Source organism: Psammomys obesus, unplaced genomic scaffold (genome assembly GCF_907164565.1).
Source record: "Psammomys obesus unplaced genomic scaffold, mPsaObe1.curated_primary_1811, whole genome shotgun sequence".
NCBI lineage: Eukaryota > Metazoa > Chordata > Mammalia > Rodentia > Muridae > Psammomys > Psammomys obesus.
The window spans coordinates 880,575-906,925 of record NW_026596085.1 but is presented as its reverse complement, the minus strand read 5'-3'; the positions used below and the strand labels follow the sequence as shown (position 1 = coordinate 906,925).

Sequence of the window (26,351 nt, the reverse complement as noted above, 5' to 3'; positions counted from 1 at the left end):
GGGGGGGGTGGCACGAATCAGTGCGCATGTGTAGGGTTGCGAGAGAGTAGCCACCTTCTGTCACTAACCTCACTGGCCTGTGATTAGAATTTTTTTAAATATTTTGACAAGACATATTTATTTGTGTAGAGTACTGTGAAAAATTCCTGAATGAAAATTCATTTGAAACCCACTCTCACTGGTATCTAACAGTAGGTACATACCGGCCTTTTAACGCATTAAAAAGTCTGATTCCATCTGCAGGGCCGCAGATTTGAATCACATCATCTCTAGTTAGTTTCAATAAATCTGCCCCTGGAATAAATAGAAAAACAAAAAACAAAAAACAAAAAAAAAAAAAAAGAAAAGAAAAGAAAACAGGTTGGTATGATAAAAGCAAAAACTCTTTTCCTGAGTGAGCTCTAAATGGGCCCAACTGCAAGGACAGCATGAGCAGCGTGCTGCAGTCATTCGCGCAGACACAGCTCTGCGGCCTCTGCCTCAGCTTCTGTCTCCCTTCTCACCTCCTGACTGCGCCCGACGCTCTCATCAGGCTGATGGTACTGCAGGCCACCAGCCTTTCCTGTCTCATGGGCTCACGGCGACCCTCCCCAGCTCACCTCACACACTTCTGACGTAGTACACTCCTAGTTCGATCCTTCTTTCACCCAGAGGCCAAGAGAACACTCCAATCAGGGCCTCTTACAAACCAACTGTGTGTCCCCACACACGTGTGTGCAGCAGGCTGCACAAGCACAGAGCACCTGAGTAGCAGGTACAATGGTTCCCAGGACGTTTCAGCCTGTTTGTGAACATCCTTGATAAAGCAGCACATGGATGACTAGAAGTGCTACACAGAACAGACATTTTCAAGTTTAAATGAGTTCAGACTAAAAGCTGCTTCTTTGGGGCTGGAGAGCTGGCTCAGCCATTAAGAGCATGTCTTGTTCCTGCAGAGGACCTGGGTTCAATCCCCAGGATCCACTCGGTGGCTCACAACCATTTCCAAAACTGTGATATATAGACATCCATAGGGGTAAATACTCATATACATCAAATAAAATAACTGAACCTAAAGAAAAACATTTAAAACTGCTTCATTTAAGAACTCATAGTACAATTACAGCTGGTTGAGAAGTCTGAAGTGTTTCATGAAATTCATTTTATCAGAAGAAGACAGACTGACTCTCCCCAACATCTCCCATATGGGACACATGAGGACCTAAAATACACACCAACACCCTACATTGGAGAATGCAAAGAAAAAACCAAATCTAACCTGAGAAGTTGGTGAAAAGCCTCGTGAATGTGGAAAAGCGGTTTCGATGCAGCCACTGCTGGGCCTCCTGAGGCGTGGTCGTTGGCAGGAGGTTCTGAAAGAAGAGTGCATTCTTTGCCACCTGAAGAGATTCCTCTACCTCAGAGCTAACACAACCACACACTTCTGGACCCTACACCACACTGGATAGTATCTGCCAGTTGTCTGTGTCACAGGGGGTCTTCTTGAGGATCAGAAAGCGCTTTATAGTCAAGGCATCAGGTGGCGGCAGCTACAGGAGAAATCACATGAGCGGGCCTGCTATTCACACCAGATCAGCCTGGGCCACACAGTAGAAGCCACAAAAGCAGAAGAGCGAGCAGCCAGGTGAAGTGGCATGCACCTGAAACCCACCCTGCGGAGGCTGGGGATGAGCCAGCCGCACAGTGAGCTCAGTTCAAAGACACACGTCACGCGCGGTGAAACTGCCTAAAACAAGCAAACACAGCCAGCTTACAGGGTTCTGCTTGAATCTACCTTGTTTCCAGGGCCTGGTAGAGTTTCCAGTTCCGAGCTGAAGCACCTGTCAAGCCGGGAACGCCTAACAGTGCACTGGCATCTGAGACACTCAGCACACACAGCACACACAGCACAAGCAACCGCACTGGCTTTACACTTACATCTGTGACTGGAGGGGGCGGCTCCGGCTGGTGCTTGGGAGAACCGTTTCTGAGGAGAGACATGGAAGACGAAAGGGTGAGTCTACGGTGAGTCTGCACTGCCTCATGACTCACCATCACGGTGGCTCTTTAAATCAGAGAGCTAAGACTCCCTAGTCTGTCTGAGAACGTTCTTTTTTGACCAAATACTTAAGCTGTGTGCTAAATAACTCAGAGACTTCAGAGGAAGGGAAGAAACCACGTAACTGAAACTTCTTTCTGACTGAGGAAACTGGAAGAAGTGTCAAAGCGTCAGTCAACAGAAACGGAGAGATTAGGGAATGGCCTAATAAATTTCTGCAAGGGGCTAGGAGCGCAGTCTAGAACAAAGCACGGCTGGACGCATGAAGTGCTACGTTCCAAAAGAAAAAATGCTGGGAATATAAAAGTCCTAGTACTGTAGTGCTACAACTATGCATTACTCTAATTTTAACCATATCACAAGCCATGCAGACATATACACGAAGAATCAGAAAAAGATGTCTGCTATGATCATATCCTGGGCTGGGCATCATAGTGCATGCCCTTACTCCCAGCACTTGGGAGGCAGCAAGGCCAGCCTGGTCTACGCAGCCAGTTCCAGGACTGCCAGGACTTCATAATTAAGACCGTCTCAAACAACCGAAGACAAACAACAAAACCCTTAACCCAGTTCTTTCCGTGAAGGTGCTAGCAACCCTATACTACCGCTACCCTAGGTCTGAAAACTTGTGAGCTGCCTGTGGGAGCTGGGTTTGAACTGGGTCCTTTCAGAAGAACAGCCGGTACTCTAAACTGCTGTGCCCTTACTTACATGGGCTCTGGGATCCAAACTTGCTGTGAGAGGCAAGAACTTTAGCCTCCCTGCCATCTGACCAGCCCAGCTCACCTCAGAATTAGTTTATTTATCTATCAGAGAGAGAAAGAGAAAGAGAGGCCGAGAGAGAATCTTTGAAGCGACGTGTCAGTGCGTATACCTAAATGTGGAGGCCAAAAGAGAGCATCGAATTCCTTGGCGCTTGAGCTACAGGAGTCTGTGAGGTGCCTGCCTTATTTCACATCTTGGTCTCCTAACCCTCGTTCTTGTGACTGAAAACAAGCACTCTTACCTACCAAGCCACCGAGCTCCCCAACCACGACTGTTAGAGTTGATTCAAAATGAGTGCTGATTTGTGATTCAACAATTATCTCCACATTTTTGGTTCTTCTTACAGATTCTTTTGTTTGGTTTTGGAGACAGGGTTTCTCTGACTAACAGAGCCCTGGCTGGCCTTGAACTAAAAAGAGACCCTTCTGCCTCTGCCTCCCAGTTCTGGGATTAAAGGCGTGCACCACCGCACCCAACTACTTTCTTTTCTTTCTCTTTTTGTTTTTGGTTTTGTGTATAGCCTTGGCTGTCCTGGATTTGTAGACCAGGCTGGCCTCCAACTCACAGAGACCTGCCTGCTGGGATTAAAGGCGTGTGCCACCACCACTTCCTTTATGAAAGAAAAAGTTGAGGGGGAAAAAAAGTAAAACACAACCTTTAACATGCAGGTATTTCAATTGCCTCCGAGTAGACAACGTCATCTTTAAAGATCATGAGAAACCCTGCCTTTCAAGAGCTCCTCTTGGGCAGGTACAGCAGTGTGGGCCTGAAGCCACTAAGAGGCTGAGGCGGGGGAGTTCTTAGGCAGATTACTGCACGCCGGCCAGGGCTCTACCCCGGCCTCACATCTCAGGCCTCCGCAAGGATTTTACAAGAAAGAATAAGTAAATGTCAATGTAGCTGTGCTCTGCTTCCGACCGCCAGTCCCCACCCTCCGGTGCAAGCAGGAAAGGAGGTGAAAGAACGGCAAGGTAAGCAAGCTCAAGTGGATCAAGAAACTGAAACTATCAGGGTTATCACTAAAAATCCCCACAGAAGCTGCTGCCCAAATAATGGTGCTCCCTGGCACACCCTCTGGTGGTGCTCCCTGGCACTGTCTGAGGGGGAAAGTTCTTAAATAAGACTCCATCTATTTTCAGGAGAGTCCAAACCCCAGTCAGTACAAAAATTGGCCAAAGACTGACAAAATGGAAGTATTAATTTGGAAAGCTCTTACTGGTGGAAACGTAATAAAAGAAAATACACTTAGTAGAAACATAACCCAGTTGCACTTCCCAGACTTACCCTTCCCCAAGGGAGAAACTGCTATGAGAGCTGCTGAAGCCAGGTGATGGGGAATTGCTGACGTAGGTGGTCTCGGGCCACGGTGAACACTGAGAACAAAGGAGAGCTCATGCCACAAGAAGGCACGTCCCTGCCAGTGCCCACTGAACCCCTCACCTCACTCCCACACCTTCAGCAGTCAAGAAAACACGCTGACAACAAAGGCTAGGCCAGACTGCAAAGGACATATATCTTTTTCACAAGATATTTCACAAAATATGTTTTTCTCTTGTGACTGACATTTAGGAGATGGGGATGAGCTCAGCGACAGAGTGCTGAGTGCTAACATAGACAAGGCCCTCGGTCAGTGCCAAACACCACAGAATGAATGAATGACAGCACAAATTATCAACCGAAAAATCCTTTTACCTCTGTGAGTATGGTTGTCTCATAGGAAGGTTGGTACTTCTCTTTTTCATGGGGTGTCCGTTTCTCCATTTTCTCTCTATCTATTTTCTGTTTTCTGTCTGCACCTTTAGGCTGCAATGAGAAATAGGTTGCTTTAAATTCAAGTACTTGGGCAGTGGTAGTGCACGCCTCTAACCCCAGCACTGGGGCGGCAGAGGCAGAGGCAGAGGCAGGTGGATTTCTGTGAGCTCGAAGCTAGCCTGGTCTACAGAGTGAGATTCAGGACAAGTGGAGCTATACAGAGAAACCCTATCTAAAAAAGAAAACCAAAAATAACAAGAAAACCTCCAAAAACCACGTACTTACACTTTGATCCAGACATATTTAAATATTCACATGTAAAACAAACGTGTGTACAGTAATGTAGAGACTATGTGTACCCTCACTGTCTGAAAATATATATTTAAATGTCTGAGGCACTGGGAAGATGAACAGAGGGAAGGCCTCTAAGGCGCACAGCAACCGAGGGAAATCCAGCCTCAGAGGACCCAGGCAGTGTGCTCCCACTCGTGTTTCAAAGAAAGGAAAGTGCATATACACACGCAAGCACATTCGCCAGAGAACAGATGGGACCAGAGCCTGTGTAACACATGTGACAGTGGTGACCTCTGGAGAGAGGTCAGGAAAGCAGGGTCAAGAGTTAAAAGGCAGACCACAGTGTAGTGTCCCACTTTTAGGTGGCTGACTCCCTGCCTCCTTCTGGTCTGAGACAAAAACTTGTTCTGTATCCCAGTTCACCTGAACTTGATATGCAGTCCAGCTCGGTATCCATCTTGCAGTAATCTTGCCTCGGCCTCTCCAGTGCTAAGGTTATAAGCATGAGCCACCACACTGAGCCTCACTTTTTTCTCCATGTGACAAAAACAAAGACAAAGCAGAGAGTGAGGAAGTGGTGACACATGCCCATAAGGACCAGGACTTGGAGGCAGAAGTATCAAGAGTTCAAGGCCACTGTTTAGCAAATCTGAGACCACTTGAGGCTATCTCAAAACAGCTGCCTCAAGACTGTCTCAAAACAGCAAAAATAATAAACAGGAACACAAACTATTAATGTATCCAAATCAGTCAACTCTGCATGATTTCTGAGACACAGAAGTGCTTACAAGTTCAATAAGCTTTCATGAGAACTCAGTTTTTCCTGTCACTCACTTCACAAGTTCTTGTTACCACACACCAAACTACGTAAACTACATTTGTAAGAAGGAACCAAACTGAAGCCATTTTGAATAGGGGTCAAATAAGGTTATAGTTCCCAAGACCGCCCTGGGTGACTGACATCTTGGCAGGCAAGTTGGCCCACAACAGTTGAATAACCCAACCAATGGGAACAGGCCAAGTGTGCCACAGAGACAAGGTCCTAGGAAGTCCCCTCCCTAAATCCTGATCGGTGGGAAAACACCAACTGTTATTTGGCACAGATGTTTGTGGATTTCAGGCTTCTGATCTCTGTACCGTTCTGGCTGGGGTCACAGTTCAGCTCCCGATCTGTTCTGCGGCCCTGATCTATCACTAGCAGCCTGAGTTCAATGAATTCTTGTTGTCAGCCTAAATACTCACTAACATGAATGTCTGAAGATGCAATCAGCTCTGGAGTCTGTGCTGCTGTCCCTGACTGGTCAACTTTTGCTGCCATATTCAAATAAACATCATGCTTTGCTGGACTCTTGTGGCTGCTTGGGTTATTTTGGATGTTTGGACCCTAACACATTAAGAGGTATTTCAGAGGTTGTCTCAGTAGCTCTAGCTCAGACAGTTTGTAGTTTTAAACACAAACAAGCTGACTCACTACCTAGCACCTCAGGTTAAAAACAGAATAATAAGGAAAGAGGTTTTAGCTGAGCGCAGTGGCTCACAGGGTAGTCTCAGCAGAGGCGGGTGGATCTTGAGTTCGAGGCCAGCCTGGTCTACAGAGGTAACAGGACAGCCAGGGCTGGCAGGTGGCCCAGGGTACCTTAAAGACTTTGATCTGGCAGCTGGCCGAGTGCAGGTGCTCTGTGTACTCCCCGTTCTCATTCTCCTTGAAGGTATCAATTTGTACTCGGAATGGCACCCCTTTCTCTCCGCCGTGCTTCCTCATCGTGAACTCCGTGCTGATGCAGTGTACCTGGAAGGAAGCGACACCAAGGCTCTGCGCCACCAGCCAAACCAGCCAGCGGTGTTTCAGGGCAACGACTTGAGGCAAAAATCTTTAATAGGCATTTATCAACATCTATTACATTGTTTTCAGCTCTTACATACTAGTGGAGGAAATTAGGAACATACTAGCACTTCACAAATGTAAGCAAGTGAATGCTATGAAGACCCTGCCTCAAAAAAACAAAAAAGGCTACAGGGAAGAAGTAAATGTGCTAAACCCTGAGAACAGGCAGCAACAGAGACAGCGTCAGGGAGCTTTCACCTAGACTTCAAAGGCGGCACACAGGCTGAGAACACAGTAAACACGAAGCGCAGGCGTCATGAGGGAAGACTCGCCTGTGAGCACTGCCGTGCGCGCTGGCAGGTGCAGCCCTGCCTAGTGGACCACTGACTAGTTTGAAGTAATTACTCCGTCCCTCGAAGCCTCCAACACTCTTGCTGGGAGAGGGCAGCTGGGAGTGCTCAGCGGTTTGGAGCACACACTGTTCCTTCAGAGGATCCGCACCCGGCGGCTCCCAACCACCAGCATTGGTTGCCTATGGCTCTGTGGACACCTGTACTCACGCACAAACCCACACTCTGACACACACACAAATGATCTAAAAATAAGTACCTCAAAACTATTCCTATTCCATAGGCCTATTATTCACAGTCTTGGATCATTAATACAACGTATTAACAATGAGAGCTTCAAAGGTGAGTATTTAATGCACTAGTGGTCGAAATTCTTACAAATAAGATGAGCAGCGGTGGTGCACACCTTAACCCCAGCGCTCGGGAGGCAGAGGCAGGCAGAGCTCTAGATTTGAGGCCAGCCTGGTCTACAGAGTGAGTTCTAGGACAGCCAGAGCTATACAGAAACACCCTGTCTCAGGAAAAATTTATTACAAATAAAGAATTCTGAGGAGTTTACCCAAAGGACATAATCACATATGCAAATCAAACTTTATGTATATGCTGGTGTGGTGGCGCACACCTGTGACCCCAGCACCCTGGGAGGTGGAGGCAAGGGAAGCACTATGAGTTCGAGGCCAGCCTGGTCCACAAAGTAAGTCTAAGTCAGCCAAGGATACACAGAGAACACAGAGAAACCCTGTCTCAAAAAACAAAATATAAAAATTAAAGTGTGCTTGGTGTTCACACTTGTGTATGCGTGCGCGCGCACACACACACAAACATACACAGTGCGCACACATGCATGATTCTTTTGTTTTGAGATGAGGCTCTCCCTGTAGCCCTGGCTGTCCTGGAGAGAGTTTGGTATGTGTACAAGGCTGGCCTTGAACTCACAGAGATCTGTCAGTGCTGGAATAAAGGCACACACCACTATGTCCACCTGCAGAAAACCATCTTAAGCTCACTACAGCTTACTCTTTTTCACTGCTCTGTTCCTCACATGACTCGAACTGCCTTGAACTCACTGTGTAGCTGTGACTGTCGCCCTCTCCTCCCCACGTGCTAAGGTTAGGCGTGCACCGCACAGAAGGTTTGTGGGCTCAGACCCAGGGCCTTCTGCACTCGACCACTCGAGCTCCATCTGCAGCCCAGGACTCTTTACAGATCACCCTGGAAGCTGGCGCGCGCTTCTGGCTGTGATGGCATGTGCAACGCCTTACCTGAATAAACACAGATGTCCTCTTGGCGGGGTCCCACAGGAACTCCACTGTGTTCAGCTGGGTAGGGTTGGCCCTGGGGTCAGTTATACCCACAGACATTGGGATATCTGGGAAACACAATGACGTCACTGCACAATTCTCAGGGTCCCTGTTTTCATTTTTTTTTAATGGAAATTTTTTTTAAACTATATAATTTATTTAACTTTATTTTATGTGCATTGGTGTGAGGGTGTCGGATCACCTGGAACTGGAGGTACAGACAGTTGTGAGCTGGGAATTGAACCTGGGTCCTTTGGAAGAACCGACAGTGCTCTTAACCACTGAGCCATCTCTCCAGCCACCCTGTTTTCATTTTTAAGATGTGGTCTGGCCGCACTGCCCAGGCTCAAGCGGCTCTCCTGCCTCTGCTTCCTGAGTCCCTGCAACTCTGGGCATGAGCCCCCATGACCTCAGCTACCATAGTTTTAGGTAAAAGAGCAACTGAATGAGATGGGTTAAGTCTATATGCTGGCTTTAATATCAAATTTTTAATTTTGGGGGGACAAGGTCTCACTATATAGCCTAAGCTACCGTAAAACTCACAATCCTTCTGCTTCTATGTCTTGAGAAAAGCTCATCACAAGGACTATGTCTGTGTAAAGGAAACAAGGCATCACAGTTGGAGGAGCTGACACGGATGGTGATGCAGACTCAGAGACAGCTCGTAACCTCGGCACAACAGCACACCTTACCTGACGGAGGGCACAAAGTAACGGGTTCATTTTAAACCTAGTTCTAGGCTCACAAGCATGACTCACACACCACTTCTGTTTTCAATTTTAACTTTAAAACTGGGGACATAGAGTAGGCCGTGGTGGCACACACCTTATATCCCAGCACTTGGGAGTCTGTGAGTTCAAGGCCAGATTGGTCTACAGAGTGAATTCTGGGGTTACACAGAAAAACCCCGTCTTGAAAAACCAAAACCAAGTAAACAAACAGAAAAACAAACAACCAACCAACCACTGGGGATATATAGAAGCCTAGGCAGTATTCTCAGCTCAGCCCTGATGTCACTATACTCGTGTTTGGCAATAATTCGGGCATTAAGTAGGCCCTGTGCCACCTAATAGTTAAAGATCTCAGATTATCTGTATGATAACCAGTGTTTTCTCCGGCGAAATTAGTAACAGCTGAACTTATCTGGTAGCTATGCTTATCTAGCAGCCACCTACAGAACAAGAGGTCAGGATTAGCACACACACAGAAAGAGACTGCACACTGTATTTGCCAAAATCCTGTTACTCAGAGCAATGTTTAGGTGTATCAGAATAGTACACAGACACCTAAATTGCACACCAAGAGGCGGAAACCCTAGAGCTCTCTGGGGTGGTGGCATACACTCACCACCCCAGCGCCCAGGAGGCAGAAGCTTAAGGACTGGATTCAACACCATGTGTCCTATGTGGCCACATGGCTTAGCCAGAAAAGGGACTTACTGCCAAGCCTGACTACTGAGTTCAATCCCCAAGCCACAAGGTGGAAGGAGAAGAACCTTCATTCCATTCCCAGCACATACATGGCAGCTTACAACAGTCTGTAACTCCAGATCCAGGGGATCCAAAACCTCTTCTGGCTTTCCTGGGCACCAGACATGTGTTACATAGACATATATGCAGACAAAAGACCCATACACAAAAAAAAAATGAAATAAATTTAAAGAGAAAACAGTAAGTTGAGTACGGTGGTGCACACTTTAATCCCAGAGCCCGGGAGGAGGCAGAGGCAGGCAGAGCTCTGTCAGTTTGAAGCCAGCCTGATCTACACAGGGGTTCTAGGACAGCCAAAGCTACTGCACAGTGAGACCCTGTCTTAGAAGAATAAAACAAATAAATACATAAAACAACAATAAAAAGTAAAAACATAATAAATCAGCCAGGTACAGTGGGACACATCTTTAATTCCAGCACTTGGCAGGAAGGTAACTGTTAAGTTCAAGGCCAGCCTGGTCTACAAGGAAAGTTCCAGGCCTGCCAGGGCTACAGAGTGAAACTGTTTGAAAAATAATAGTACTAGTAAACTAAGTCTTTAAAAAAAATCGAGGGCTTGTCTAATATGCAAGTGCCTGGGTTAGATCTCCAGCACCGCAAAAAACAAAAGAGCAAACATTGTCAGATGAGGAGAGAACTTGAATGCTACTGGGAAAAGCACTGCAGGTATTTCTCAGAAAGACTAAAAATAGAACTACCATATGGCTCAGCACTCCCACTTCGCAGTAGAGCCTGGTGGCTCATGTCAGCAGTCTGCACTTGAGGAGACAGTCAGGAGCTAGCCCGGGCTAAACACGGAGATCCTGCTTCAGACAAACATGGAACCAAAGCAGAGACTCAGACGAGTACTATGGTATCCGTGTTCACAGTAAGAGCCGCCCTGTGCCTCGGCAGGTGAGGGGTGGACAGCAGGCAGTATGGTCTGGGCGCTCCGCTGCTTTAAAGGACAGAAGTGCTGGCAAAGGCTACAACACGGATGAACCGTGAAACTCAAGAAGCCAGTCTCAAACGTCAAACCTGCATGAGGTTCCTAGAGTGGACAATGACAGGGCAGGACAATATTAATGGGGGCTGGAAAAGGGGAATGAAAAGCTCCTATTACACAAATAAACACTTATTATTCAGCTGCCCATTTGAAATGGAAAAAAACAAAGTTTTCTATTATATACAAACATATTTTGTATTACCACAGTTCAAAACAAAAGTTTTTTTATTAACTGCTTTGGAGTTTAAGGATAATGTCCTACTTCAATCCTGATGTCATCTTACAAGTTCCTTTCTTATGCTCTGCGATAAGCCACTTTAAGGTCTCAGCCTCTGAGGACACAGTCAAGGATGCTTCCCCAGCAATAGCCCCTCCTGACTCACCAATGTCGAGAATCCTGTCTCCTGGGCGGTTCCACCTCCAGCCCTCTAGCTGCTGGTGCTCAGTGTACTGCAGCCTCCTGTCGTGGAACACGACACGGAATATGCTCTACGGGAAGGACAGTGTCAGTCCACATGCGTGCACAAACCCCGCTCACAGAACAAAACTAGCAGAGTTAACGCTGGCTGGCTTCTACCACAATCTAGCATTTTCTGTGTGTGGTTTGCGTTTTTTTGTTTTTGTTTTTCCCCGAAGACAGGGTTTCTCTGTACAGCCCTGGCTGTCCTGGACTTGCTTTGTAGACCAGGCTGGCCTCGAACTCACAAAGACCCACCTGCCTCTGCCTCCCAAATGCTGGGATTAAAGGCGAGCGCCACCACCACCCAGCATTTGCTTGTTTTTAATTTTTTTTTTTTTAATTCTTATTATGCGTCCTTCTTTCTCTGTTGGAGAGTGCACAGCCAGAAATTCTCTCAAGGACGGAGCTCGAACCCCACCTTTGCAACAGCCTTTGCCTGCTGAGCCTTGTGCAGCCCTGTGCAGCACACCTATGCATCCCTCTCACACCCAGCCACCCAGCGCACCCATCACCTGTGCACGAGCCTGTGCTGCTTGCCTAAGGCTACACACCACCCACAAACACTGGGGCACGAGGCCCCTCCCGTTGCCGATAAAGCCTGCCCCTGGCTGTCTTACAGCCGACAGCCCCTCCATCCACCACAGCGGGGCTGCGGCTCCGGCTTTGTTCTACACTCGTCTCGCATGGCCTCCTTCCCTGGGTGGGCAGTCCTAGCTGCTGCGGGCACTTCGGCGGCAGTGTCCCTTCCGTCCTGCTGGGGCGCTGACAGCGCCTGTCAGTCAGACCACGCGGGTCTGAGCAGACAAGTCAAAGTGAGACCCCTGACCCGTCCTCCCAGGGGACCCCAGGAAAGCTGCTGCCTCATCTTACACTCAGCTGCAGGGGGACAAAAGGAGAGGCATCGGCAGCGCTGTCTGCTCGCCTCCAAGCCCGGGCCCAAAGGACCCGAGAGCTAACTCCAAGGGGAGCTGGGGTGGCTCAGAGGCACAGCGCCTGCCCAGCGTGCAGAGGCTCTGGTTTCGACTCACACACTACACACAGACACACTCACACACACACACGCACACTCACACTACACACACAGACACACTTGCACACACGCAGACACACTTACACACACACACGCACACTCACTACACACACAGACACACTTGCACACACACACACGCACACTCACACTACACACACAGACACACTTGCACACACACGCACACTCACACACTACACACACAGACACACTTGCACACACACGCACACTCACACACTACACACACAGACACACACACACACGCACACTCACTACACACAGACACACTTGCACACACACGCACACTCACACTACACACACAGACACACTTGCGCACACACACATGCACACTCACACACTACACACACAGACACACTTGCACACACACACACTACACACACAGACACACTTGCACACACACACGCACACTCACACACTACACACACAGACACACTTGCACACACACGCACGCATGCCACTGTCCTCACACATGCGCACACCAGTGCACTCCCACACACCACACACTGAAGTGCACTTGCGTACACACCCCACACTCCAGCACACTTACACACATACACACACAAACCACACACCGCACACTCACTCGTAATAATCATTAAAATTAAAATCCCCAAGCTGCCGATTCTCTGCCACCAAAGCCGGCCTCCCCAGGAAGCTGCCTAACGGGAGCTTGCACGGCTTTCTGCTCCCCAGACCCTGAGAGGGAGCAGACGGCTCGGCAGGTAAAGACGCTGATCCCCAAGACCGGCAGCCTTAAAAGAAAGGACAGACTCTGCCCGCCACACTCCATCCCTGGGCCCTCGGGCACAGCCACATAATCAACCGAAACATCCATGAGACAGCAGGGCTTACTCTGACCCCAAAGATCATTTTCTTTCTCTCTTTCTTTCTCTCTCTCTCTCCTTCCTTCCTTCCTTCTTTCTTTTTTAAACTCTTAGCCAGCCATTTGTGGCAGACAAACGATATCATCAATCCCTGCCTGTAAGGATGCAAAACAACATGAAACAGAAAAAAGAAACCATAGCCATGCATGATGGTGCGTTCCTGAAATCCCAGCATTTACTCTAGTAAACTGAGACAGGACTCAAGAGTTCGAGGCCAGCCTAGGATATATAATAAGACTTGTGAAACAAAACAAACAAGTAAAAAAAAAAAAAAAAAAAAAGAGCTACAAACGAGTTTGTTTTACCTTCACCAACTTGCCATTGATTTCTGGAAGTTCTCCAAGTTTTCTATTGTCTAGCATTCTGATTTCATAAGACTGTCCTAGAAGAAAAAGTAGTTACAAATTACACCTATCACAATCCACTTGTCTGGACTCAGACAGAAAGAATACAGTCGCTAAACACACAAGATAACACTTGTTACCAACTAAAGCCGTGCACTGTGCTAAGCACTTTCATATCCTGTTCCATGTAACAGACTCCACTTTCTAAGTTACTGTCAATCCCATTTTTACAGATAAAGAAACTGAAACAAGAAGTCAAATAGCCTGTCCCTGCTCTGTAGCTGGGGAACAGCAGAGAGGCAGGTACAGACAGCGGAGAAAAGCAAGGAAGAGAGCTGGACATGGGCGGGCCACAAAGGAGTCAAGTCTCCCAGGCAGCGCCAGAGATCCACCACTAGACTCCCATGACCCAGCAGGGCAGCGAGGTCTGACCTTGGTTGAGGTACGTCAGGGTTTCCTCATGCAGTTTCACCGCTGGAGAGGTGGCAGCGCACAGAACGTACTGAAAAGGCAGGATTTCGTTCTCATTCTCAGGAGGCAAACTTGTCTCTTCTTGCTTAAAAATGGGCAACGCAAGGACATCACTAAAACAAAACAATGACTTCTGTCACTATCTGATGACGAAGGTGCAAGAGTAGATTCACTAATTTAACAAAATCAAGTGCAGAAGTCCTTGGAAAGCCAGGAACACCATTCACCCCATGACTCGTCATCTAAGCCACCAGTACAGGTTACCTGGACCTCCCCTTACAAAGACTGTAGTGACAAATACGCGGTTAAAATCACGTCTGTGGTTAAGGCTGTGTGGCAGCACTCGCAGCCACAGACCGCAAATAATATCCAGAGTTCCAAAATGTAAATCTAGGGCAGTGAGGGAAGCGATTTGATAATGGGGAATCGTCCCAAAAGCTGCATATTTGGTCCTTAGCGGCGAAAATCAAGACAGCAGAATTTCTGAAAAATGAGTTGGATAGAAGGTTAAGGGGTTCACTCTCAGAAAGCAGCAAAGTCCCGCGGAGTTCCTGACAGCACACATTTTTCTTTTTCTTTCTTCCTTTCTCTTTTCTACAAGGGGCCCTCTCTTCTTTAAGTGCGTTTTGCTCACCAGACGCAGCCACACAACCTATAAGCCTTGAGGAGGCCCAGGCAGGAAGATCACCTGAGCCCATGAAGTTCATGGCCAGCCTAGGAAACATCAAGATTCCCAGCTCTTAAAAACCAAAGGAACAAAGACGCAGTTTTCATCAAGCTCACACATTTATACCACATGACATTACCCACCAAGTAGCCCTAAACACGGCTGAGCAGCTGTGAATACCCTGCTGGTTGACCCCAAACAGCGCGATAAATTAACCACCTTTATTCAGTCGCCAGCACTTGTATTTTCTTAAAGCAGCACAAAAAGCAGCACTCAAGGACGCATGAGGTCTCAGAAAGCAACTGTAGCAATTTTAATCCGCACACGAGCTGCTGTTCTGTACGGACTTACGCAGCTTGCTCCTGCTTCTCTGTCTGCTCTAACCTTATGGGTGGGGTGTTTTGACTACCTGCGTGCCTGCGCATCACTTGCGTGCTTGGTGTCTGTGCAGGTCAGAAGAGGGTGTAGATCCCTGGAACTGGAGTGACAGGTGGGTATGAGCAGCCATGTGTGTGCTGGGTAGCAAACTCTGTTCCTTCGGCAGACTCTTACCTACTGAGCCGTCTCTCCAGCTCCCAGGTTTTTATTTTAAGAAAACAACAGTCTCATAACCCAGACTGGCCTTGAACTCTACACCATCAATTCCTGAATTCCTGAATTCCTGATGCCATTACCCTTACCTTTCAAGGGCCAGGTTTACAGCAAGGACATCACACCCAGCTACAACTTCGGTAACTCCTTGAAGTTCACAAGAAAGCCTGCTTGTGCCGGGCAGCGGTGGCACAGCCCTGTAATCCCAGCACTTAGATGGCAGAGGCAGAAGATATTTGTGAGTTTGAGGTCAGCCTGGTCTACAGAATGAGTTCCAAGACAGCCAGGGCTACAGAGAGATCCTGTCTTGAATACCAAAAGGACAAGAGGAGGAGGAGGAGGAGGAGGAGCAGGAGGAGGAGGGGGAGGAGGAGAAGGGGGAGGAGGGGAAGGAGGAGGAGGGGGAGGAGGAGGAGGAGGAGGGGAAGAGGAGGAGGAGGAGGAGGAGGAGGAGGAGGAGGAGGAGAAGAAGGAGAAGAAGAAGAAGAAGAAGAAGAAGAAGAAGAAGAAGAAGAAGAAGAAGAAGAAGAAGAAGAAGAAGAAGAAGAAGAAGAAGAAGAAAACATTTAGGAGCTGGAGAGATGGTTCAGAGGTTAAGAGCACTGGCTGCTCTTCCAGAGGACCAGGGGACCCGCATGGCAACTCATACCTGTCTGTAACTCCAGTTCCAGGGGATCCAACATCCTCACACAGACATACATGCAGGTAGAAACCAATGCACATTAAAAAAAAAAAATTAAAACAAAAAAGAAAGAAAGTCTGCTTATGCTATAGTCTCAGCTATTAGGAAGCTGAGTTCAAGGCTAGCTTGGCCTATACTGTAAGAAGATACTATCTCAAAACCAAACAAGAACAAATACATCAGAAATATTTTGGAAACCATATAATGATAAAACAGATGTAAACAATTAGCAAACTCTCTCACGAACTTTAACCATGGATACTGTGGTCATCACTGTGAATCTTGATGGACATTCACTGTACTTTTGAAATGCTCTTAAAATGTACCAAAGTAAGTGCATTTCCAAAAAGACATGCCATAAAACTCTCAAAATAAAATATTTTGATTTCCTTTGAGGAACAGGTACACACCCACACCAGAACACTAAGATTAAAATAACTGACAACTCAAAAGCTCACAAGAGGATGAAGCAGCTGTGACTCAGCTGGCCAGTGGAAATGGAAGCTGATGCACTTTAGAAAAAGGGTTCACCTGTTAGCTAATTTAAAAAAATCTTCTTTAAGGTGTGTGCTAGGGCCGAGCCACTCCACAACTAGAAACAGGCACCCACAATCTCGGTGTTTACAATGGGATCAAATATCCTGCAAGGGAAAAAAAACAAGAGAAAAGCGCCAGATTCATACATGTTGGCTTTGGTGGTGCCTGTGCAGTCCCCACTGTCGGGAAGCTGAGACTCTCCTAAGTAGCCCAGGTTGGCCCTAAACTAGACCCTCTGGCCCTCACGCACTGGGACCAGAACCCTGTGTCACTACACCCAGACTCTGAACCAGTTTCATCAAAGTTGTTGGCAGCTAAGAAACCTACTGAAAAGAACGGACGCGGAAGGTGCTCTCCACTTCCTCGGGTCTGCAACTGTGTGTACCCTGTCCCAATGGGAGCAGTTCAGAGTAGAAAAGTGAGGGGAAGAGAAAACTCAGCAGTTACCATACTGGCTGCTTGGTACCCACATGGCATGGCTCACAACCGCTTGTAACTCCAGGTCTGCAGATCCGACTCCCTTCCGCCCTCCATGGGCAACACACTCAAAAAATTTAAACATTTAACAATGCTTGTCTTAAAAAAAAAAGAGTGGAGAAAGCCCAGTGTGATGACACACATCTGTAATTCCAGCACAAGGGAGGCCAAGGAGAAGGATCATGAACTCAAAGCCAGTCTGGGCTATATGAAAAACAGGAGTGCAAAAGGCAGGGGATCCACTCTTCATAGGTGTGCCAGACAAGTGGAAATACTATCGTTCCTGGAAACCATTTCAAACCACAGAGACTATGTCTAGAAAAGAACTCTGTCACAGTTCAAGACCAGCTGCCACAAACTCCATAGAAAACAAAAATTGGGCAGCAGCGCTGGGTGCCGGGCGGCTCTGCAGTGCTGCCCTCAAACACCTCTGCTGGCATCTCTGGAAGATGAGTGACCAGGAATGAAGGTCAACTGGATTTTGACACAGCAACAGCTCAGCCCTCATTAGCATGAGCTGGGACTCCTCAAGTCTCAGTGCCTACCTAGGGAGGCTGATGTAGGGCCCCAGTGGCCGGCAGCCTCCCACCCAGCCTCCATGACCAAGCACAAACCTGACGTTAAAGGCCTAAGTTCGCAGCAGCGCGGCTACCCCAGATATGCCTCCATTCACAGGAGGTTACATGAAAAGACACACACTCACTCACGGTGCACATATGAGGCTCAGAGGACAGCCTTCTGGGGTCTGTCTTCTCCGTCCATCATGTGGCTCAGGGATGAACTCAGGTCAAACTCAGTGCCTTTACCTCCTGAGCCACCCTACCAGCCCCTCAGAGATTTTACAATGTAGAATTATCTGGTTTTGCTTTCCTGAATTTCTTTACTGCTGGAGCTGAAGAACATTCAGTTCTACAATCCTAGAGATGGAGAGAGGAAAGACGCCCAGAAACACGATAGGCCGCTGCTTACTCTTAAACAAAATGCATTCAAAAAGAGCCAATTTGGAAGTATAAAACCCAGTGTGCTGGCTAGCTTTGTGTCAACTTAACAAAAGCTAGAGTTATCAGAGGGGAGGGAATGGAGCCATCCCTGGGCTGGTGTCCTGGGTTCTGTAAGAAAGCAGCTGAGCAAGCTGCGCGGAGCAGGCCAGTCTGCAGCCCCCTCCATGGCCTCCGCATCAGCTCCTGCTCCAGGTTCCTGCCCTGCTTGCTTTGATGATAAACTGAGATGTGGAGGTGTACGCTGACTAAACCCTTTCCTCCCCAAATTGCTTGGTCATGGTTCCATCATCACAGCAACAGAAGTCTAACCAGCACACCCAGTTCTTGTCACACACTCACACAGCACAAGGTCTAGCTGGAAAGAGAAAGAGGATCATGGGAGCGGGACACAAGAGGATGTGATGCAGGTGAAAACTCTCAAAGTGCGTGTCATAATCAAGTCTATTATCATGTACAATTAATAAAGTCTGCTCTCTTCACAAGGGGAAGCTGATTACAAATTATGAAACCCATTCTGGAAGACTCAGTGGTTTCTGCCAATGTGTAAGGAGCACTTTACATAATCAAGCTGCTTAGCCCGTTAGTGATGCTATCTGAAGAATGACGTCAATGTGGGTAGTGCGGACTTCAGCCTTCTGTCTTTAGCTTACAGTGCTATGTACACTGAGGTCAATCGGGGACATCATGGTTTGGTTTTTTTTGGGGGGGTGGGGGTGGGGGTTGAGACATCTCTCTCTACCTAGCCCTCCCTGGCTGTCCTGAAACTCACTACGGAGACCAGGCGGACCTCAAACTCACAGAGACCCACCAGCCTCTGCTGGGATTAAAGGCATCTGCCACCATGCTTTGCAAACCTGGCGCATCGTCAGTCAAATATAAAGGTCTAGAAGCTGGCGTATTGAAAGGGTAAGTTGAGTGTGGAGACGTAGCTGACAGAGGCTGACAGAGGCTGCCTAACATGCACAACACCTGGTGTTTGGCCTGAGGCTGCGAAGACAGGCATGGCAGACCCTCGTTAACCCTGCACTTGGGAGGCAGGGGCAGAGGTCGGGTCAGACTGGTGAAATGGCTCAGTGAACAAAAGCACTTGCACACACACACACAAATAAAACAGTAGCTCGGGTCAGCCTCAGCTGCACAGCAGCTTGCGGCCGGTCTCAAGGAACAGAGCTGTGAAGTGGTGAGGGCTTCTCCACGGCAGAGTGCAGGAAGCATCTGGGTGGAAGACAGGAGCGACAGCACAGGAGCGCTGCAGACTAGCAGTCATGAAAGCTCTGCACGCTCTGCACAGGCCCCTCCTGGCTAAGGACAGCTGGTCTCTAATTAACTGTGCTTTAACCTTCTCCCTTTAGGCCTACCAGCTGCTGAGGCACTCTCTCCTGAAACCAGGAGGGACAGGTGTGAGGAAGTCTGCCTGGCTCAAGGCTAACAACAGTCAGCGCCGTCAGAAACTGACACAGAAGAGTAAGTTGCCGTGAACTTCAACCTGCCTCACGTGGCTGCCGATTTCTCAAGAAAGAAATTCTACAGGTGCACATTATCTGAGATGAGAAAACAGGGTGGTTAACACCAGACAGCACTTGCAAATCAAACACGAGTGAGAGGGGTCTGCCCAACATACAAAAAAGGAACGTCTTCTTGAAGCAATGATTACTGGAAAAGTATACGTGTGTGTACACGCACACGCACGCACACACACACGCCTCCCTTAGAAGGAGCTGATGTCCTGAGACCTCTGGCACATACTCACTCTTTGATATAATTATTAATTAATATCAGACAGATAGGAGCTCTCCATTGCTGTTTTCTTCTGTTTTCTGTAAAGAAAGCTGTTTCTTTAAAATAAACAAAATTGACAGATCCTTTGGCCCAACTCACCAGAAGAAATAGAGAACCCAAATTATCAGTCAAAAATAAACAGGGAAACATTACAACAGACATCAAAGAAGTTCAGAATACTATACAGGAATATTTTTTTAAAACTTGTACTCCAATTAAGTAGGAAAATGTAAAAGAAATGGATTTCTAGATTCACCCAAACCAAAATGAAACCAAGAAGTCAGCAATCCAAATAGACCCACAACAAATGAGGAGATTGAATTACTAATAAAAACCCTTCCAGCTTAAAAAAGTTCAGGGCCAGATGGATTCACAGCAGAATTATACCAGATATTCAAAGATCTATAGCCAGTATTTCTTTAATTATTAAAAATACAGAGAAGAAAAGTAACAAAAGGAGCACTCCCAAATTCCTACTGTATCAATATAACACCTAAACCAGGGAAGACACAGCAACAACCAAAACCAGAAAACTACAGGCCAATATCCCTGGTGAACAAACTCAAAAATACACAATAAAATACCTCCAAACAGAATACAGACAGCAAAAAATTGCACACTATGACCAAGTTGGATTTATCCCCAAAATGCAGGGATGTTCAGGTCAACGAATGCAATGAAAACAGCGCACAACCATCACAACAGAAGCAGAAAAGCTTCCACAAATCCAGCACACTTTGATGATGAAAGTCCTAGAAAGCAGAGGCTAGAGAGAACATACCTCAACAGACAGCAGCCACACACAGGGAAACAGAGCCAACCTCACCCTAATGCAGAGGCTCTCAGCCTTTCCACCCCGCCCTTTGCCCTTTACCACAGCGCCTCACGGGGCAGGGGCCCCAACCACACCATTGTGTTGTTGCTACTTCACAACTGTAATTTGCTACTGTTACAAACCACGATGTAATACTGAAGGGCACGTATCTGACACATGACCCCCAGGTTGAGAACCACTGTCCTAAAGGGAGCCGAGCTTGAAGCAATCCTACAGAAGTCAGGAACAGGACAGACACCCACCATTTCTACTCCTTTTCAGCACCCTGTTGAAAACACTAGCTGGACCTGACCTTCTGAAACTCCCATCTAGGGATCCAACACCTTCTGACTTCCAAGCTCTGGCCTCCACATACATTTGCATGATCACGCGCACATACACACGCACTCACGCACATACCACACACACATCCTGACCCGGACTGGGGCTACCAGCTGGCAGAGTGCTTGCCTAACAGTCACAAAGCTCTGGGTTTGATCCCTAGTACCACATAACCTGGACATGGTGGTGCACATCTTTGATCCCAGTACTCAGGAGAGGCAGGCAGATAGATCTCTGTGAGTTCAAGGCCAGCCTGGTCTACAGAGTGAGTCCAGGACAGCCAGGGCTACACAGAGAAACCCTGTCTCAAAAACAAACCGTAAGAATCAGAAGTTTGAGGCCATCCTCAGCCACACAGCAAGTTGGAAGCTAGCCTGGGCTAACAAAAAACCCTTATCAAGTCAGATACAGATTTACTTCCAGAAAACTTATAGTTTTAAAAGTTTAATCAGAGAAATCTGCATCGGCAAAGCCCTACCTTGAAATATGCCAAAAGTAGCCTATTTCTCATCATCATTGTCAGGCAGCTCAGGGGAGTGGGATACCACAACCACATTCCAGGGGTTTGAAAGTTACATATTCCAGACACGACAGTTTCGACACACCACAAAACAGAACTCTTCTTTTAATACTCCAGACATGTGCTCTACAGGGGAGCCAACACAAACCTGCATTTGTTTTCTAAGAGACCAGGTGTAGTCTGTCAAAGGGTACTTTGTCAAAACTCCTCTTTAGGTCAAAAAGGTTCAAGTTCCTGGTTGTTTCCTTTTCTTTTTCTTGCACTTAAGTTTTCTTCTTCACACACGAACACGGAGAACTTTTTTAGAGAGAGATAGGAGGCCATAGATGAGACACCTTTTGTAAAGATTAAAGAGAAAGCCTTTCCAAATGGAGAGGGACTTTACTCGTGTGTGTGGGAACATGCCCCTGTGTGCAGCTGTGAAGGCACAAGACGGTGTCTCACTCTCTCAACTCTGTCTTATCCTTTTAGGACACGGTCTGTCACTGAACAGGTCTTCCACACAGTCATGCTGATCAGCAAGAGCCGGTGACCCTGGGGTCAGGAGTGCACTGGGGTGGCTGCACCTGCCTTTTCCATGTTGGGGCGGGTCAAATTCAGAAGCGCCTGTGCAGGCTTGTAAAGCAGTGTCTTCTGGCATCTTCCCAGCCTAATCAGGGATTTTATTGTATTTGTTTATTGTTTTTTCAAGATAGAGTTTCTCTATGTAGCCCTGGCTGTCCTGGAACTCACTCTGTAAACCAGTCTGGCCTCAAATTCAGAGATTCTCCTGCCTCTGCCTCTAAAGTGCTGGGATTAAAGCTGTAGGTCACCATTGCCAGGGAAAGGAGATTTTAAATAGGAATAGTAAGGATTTCTCCAAAACAGAAACAGGAAAAAGTCAGAACAAAACCAAGCTTAAGCACATCACAGAAAGTCTGATTAGCTTATTTAAAAAAACAAAAACAAAACAAAACAAAACAAAAAAAAAAACCACTTTACAAGGGTAAAACTTAAAGATTTTGTGTGTACAAAATACAGTTCATCCTGTATTGTCTGTATTGCTATGTGGTCTGATGTTCCCAATAATGACACCCTCTATTCCAGATTTCAAAAAAAAAAAATCTCTCCAAGCTTGGGCCTTCTCATGTCCTTCTTAGGTTGGACAGGTTGAGACTTTTGGTCCCTGGAGAGATAGGGTTTGCATCATTACCCAACACCAAAGATGTTCCAGAAAACAGATTTTTAGCCTTAAAAGTCTCAAAGGGGGAAATTACAACAAGAGAGAAAGACAGCAAAACTTAAAGGGAAGTGGGAGGGGAATGGAGTGTGGCTAAAGTCCCTGACACTAAGAATCAATTGATGACTCCAGGCCCTTGCCACCAGGTCTGAGGACTTGAGTTCCATCCTGGAATCCTCGTGGTGGAAGGACAAAACCAACTCCTGAATGTTGCCCCTTGACCTCCACAATCCACATGAGTGGGGGGACAGAATGCCAACACAAGTGGCTATATTTTCCGTGAAGACTATGGGCACAGAAACGCTCCTTCCACACAGCAGCAGTGATCCATCTGCAGGCCTAAGCCTACATTACTTCCAGATATTTTCTGCAAATCCCCAAACCAAGACTACATTTTTGTTTACAGTAAAAACATCTTAACTTCTGAAACCTGAGACCTGCAATAATTCCATGTATGATCTACGATCTGTTAGGTTTCTTAGCAATCCTGGTAAGTAGAACATCAGGTGCCACCAAAACCCACTGAATACAGTTACTATAAAGTTAGCTACGGTCCCTTTGAGAAGCCTGAACCCCATTCTAAGGTGTGTCTTCCTTGCCTGAGCACCTCACTTTCTTAGTCCCCATACTAACATCGATATTGAAAAACCTTTTAATAAACTCTAACTTTGCTTCATAGTAACTTATCCCAAAATTCCTTTTCTGTGGCACAGTCAAGAATCCAGCTCTAGGCTGGGGGTGGTGGCACAGGCCTTAAATCCCAGTCCTCAGAGGCAGGTGAATCTGAGTTTGAGCCCAGCCTGTTCTACAGAGTTCTAGGATAGCCAGGGCTAGGCATGGAAACCCTGTCTCAATAACAATAACCACCACCACCACCACAACAACAAAAAAGCAAGGATTACCCAAACAGTGACTACCGAGGGGAAGGAAACTCCGGCAGCTAATCCAGTTCCACCCCACCGTTCCTAACAAAAGGAGATTTTTCATCTTTTCTCCACAGTTAGCTCCACACAGGTGTCTAGAAACATCTAGAAGTTATCTTTGCCATTTTTTTTTTTTTTTTTTTTTTTTTTGAGACAGGAGCTCCTGTAGCCCATCCTGGCCTTGCTGTGTAGCCAAGGATGGCCCCGAACTCCTGATCCCCGGCCGCTACTTCCTGAGGGCTGGGATGTTAGTATTTCAGGCGCGCATTAGTCCCCATGGCTTTGTCACTTTTAAAAACTCAGCTCAAGTTTCCAAAGACAGAAACCCTGGAAGTGAACCTTTAAAACAAGTTTGTTGTTGAACCCTTAAAACAAGAGTCTGCTGTGTGTGGACTTCTTGTCCAATTCATTTCTTTCTTCCAACAAGTAGCCAACCTTGAGCCTCAGTTCCCAACTCCCCCACTTTCTAGACATCCCTCACCGGCCCTTTCTTCACATGAATCCAGACATGCCCACATAAGCGTCCACCGCCCTCTGCATGCAAGGACCCCGCAGGGCTGACGCTTTCTGGAATCCTTTTCCAGTCCTCCCACACCCACCACTCAGAACTCAAACCAACGGAAAAAGAAAGTGCCCAGCCCGCCGCAGACAGCTCTTTACACTCCGCGCCCCGCCTCCCCACCCGCTGCAGGACCCTCCCTTTGTGACCGAGGTGGGGTCCGCAGGGACTGTCACTCACCTCATGCTATAAGCACCAGCACCCAGTTCCTGGCCGATGCCGGACAGGCTGGCATCGAAGTCCTGCACCAGCCCCGACTCAATCACTTCATCGGCCAGAGGCAGCTTCAGAGCCCAGGCCATCCCGGCTCCTTCCCTGCCCCAGCCGGCGCCGGCTCCCGTCCAAAGGCGGCAGCAGCAGCAGCGCACGACCAGCCCAGCTCCCGTCAGGCGCCCCGGGGGCCCAAAGCCCTCCCGCTCGGCTCTCGGGAGCGTGAGGCGTCCGCGTCCTCAGCCCGGGAGTTCGGCCCCGCGGCGCCCACCGGCTCGCCCAGCGCCCGGCACGCAGCCTGGGAGCCCAGCCGCCAGCTCGCCGGCGGCTCGCAACGTCCCCTCCGCCCCCTTCGCGGAGAGCTCCTCCCTCAGGGCATCCGCGCTCTCCCTTCAGGCCTCGCTTCCGGTCAGTAGGATCACTTCCGGTCACCGGTGCGGGAGTCCCCCCCCGCCCCGCGCCCGCAGAACAAAACCCAGCTCTCCCGGGCGCCGTGTCCACGCCCTCCGTGGCCCCCACGGCCGCCTGGAAACACGGACGGCGAAAGTTCGGCGCAGACTCGAGGCGCAAACCCGCCCCCAGCGCCAACCAATCACGACGCCCGCTCCGCCCTGCAGGGACGTCATCCAAACACTCACCAATGAGGAGGAGCCCGGCTCTCGTCCGCAGCGCTGATAGGCTACCGGCGCCGAGGCTCCCCGCCCCCGGGGGGTGGGCGGTCCCAGCTTCGGTGAGAGCCTGGGCGGACGCGCAGGCAGAGTCCAGCGGAGCCGCGGTTCGGGGCCGCCCTCGCCGGCGTCCCTCCCGGAGGCCCGGCCTCAGCGCTCCTCAGCGCCCTCCCTTGTATCCTCGCCCTTCTCCCTGACCCTGAGCCAGGAAACCGTGGTTGTCTCGCTGAGGTCGTCCGAGCCAGGATGTCTCGGGAGCTTTGGCTGACCCAGAACTGAGACCCGCAGCCGCGGTCTGTGGAGTGTGCGCCACCACGCCCCGCTCGCTGGGGTTTTTTGTTCGTTTGTTTTAGGTCGCGATGGAGGAGTGCTGGGGAGAGATCTGCAGCGCAGCGTCAGGGCTGGCGTCGCTGTTTATAGTTTGGCAACTTCACAGTAGTCACAGAGTTTGAATTTCCTCGGTCGTCGGTAAAGAAACGGTGGCCAGGCGTGGTGGCTCCTGCCTTTGATCGGCACTCCGGAGACCCCGGCAGGGCAGATCTGATTTCCGGACGAGTCAGGCCTGTGTAATGAAGACCCCGGGGCAGGGGTGAAACCGTGCCTGCTCCACCTTGCGCCTTCAAGGATTATATACCTATGGGCATTTTTAATTAAGCGTTGGCTGTATAGACCCGTGTGCCAGGAACAGTATTACAGAAGTCCTCAAGACAGGGCTGTTAGACCGCTGATAGGGCGTGGTCGTGCGCTCCGAAAAATCTAGTACTCAAGTGCAGTGGGGGCGCTCGCCTTTGGCCCCAGCGCTCAGGAGACAGAGGCAGGTGGATCTCTGTGAGTTGAGCTGGCCTGGTCTACAAAGTGAGTTCGGGACAGCCAGGGCTACACAGAGAAACCTTATCTCAAAAAAATAAATAAATAGTTTGTTTTTTTTTTTTTTTTAATGTGTATGAACATTTTGCCTGCTGGGGTTACAGGTGCGCACCACCGCGCCCAGAAAAAAAAAAAAAATTAATTTTGAAAGGGACCAGGTATTGACTCTTGTTTTGCATCTGCTCCCATGGTTGAAAACTTGTGCTCCATCCTGGGAGTTAGGGTCCTCTTGTCGGGAGGGCTTCCAGCACAAGGGTCTCTTGGCAGTTGGGAGCCAGTGAATACCACAGAGTCACACCACGTAACAAACCTCACACAGATTTATGGGGAAAAGCACAGGCTGGTGCTGGCCTCCAAGCAGGAACAGAGGCAGAGGCAGGCTTTTATAAGGTCCCTGGAGCACAGGTAGTGAGCTGTTGCTTGGCTGTTGTTCCTGAGTCACAGGGGTGAGGATTTCCAAGTCCTGAGTTCGGGGACAGGCCAGGGGC

General features: G+C 48.4%; 1 protein-coding gene across 1 annotated transcript in view; it reads right to left on the bottom strand.

Moving 5' to 3' along the window:
* The window catches only part of Tfcp2 (transcription factor CP2), a 30,422-nt gene extending 5,596 nt beyond the window's left edge, over positions 1-24,826 (bottom strand). Inside the window, exons 1-11 of the mRNA XM_055626804.1 lie at positions 24,299-24,826; positions 13,969-14,120; positions 13,498-13,574; positions 11,184-11,289; positions 8,287-8,393; positions 6,486-6,638; positions 4,496-4,606; positions 4,088-4,176; positions 1,918-1,966; positions 1,259-1,352; positions 204-294 (exon numbers count right to left, since the gene is read on the bottom strand). Coding sequence (XP_055482779.1) covers positions 204-294; positions 1,259-1,352; positions 1,918-1,966; positions 4,088-4,176; positions 4,496-4,606; positions 6,486-6,638; positions 8,287-8,393; positions 11,184-11,289; positions 13,498-13,574; positions 13,969-14,120; positions 24,299-24,420 — 1,151 coding nt within the window. The 5' untranslated portion in view covers positions 24,421-24,826. The remainder of the gene's footprint in view (positions 1-203; positions 295-1,258; positions 1,353-1,917; positions 1,967-4,087; positions 4,177-4,495; positions 4,607-6,485; positions 6,639-8,286; positions 8,394-11,183; positions 11,290-13,497; positions 13,575-13,968; positions 14,121-24,298) is intronic.
* Between the last annotated feature and the right edge of the window lie 1,525 nt (positions 24,827-26,351).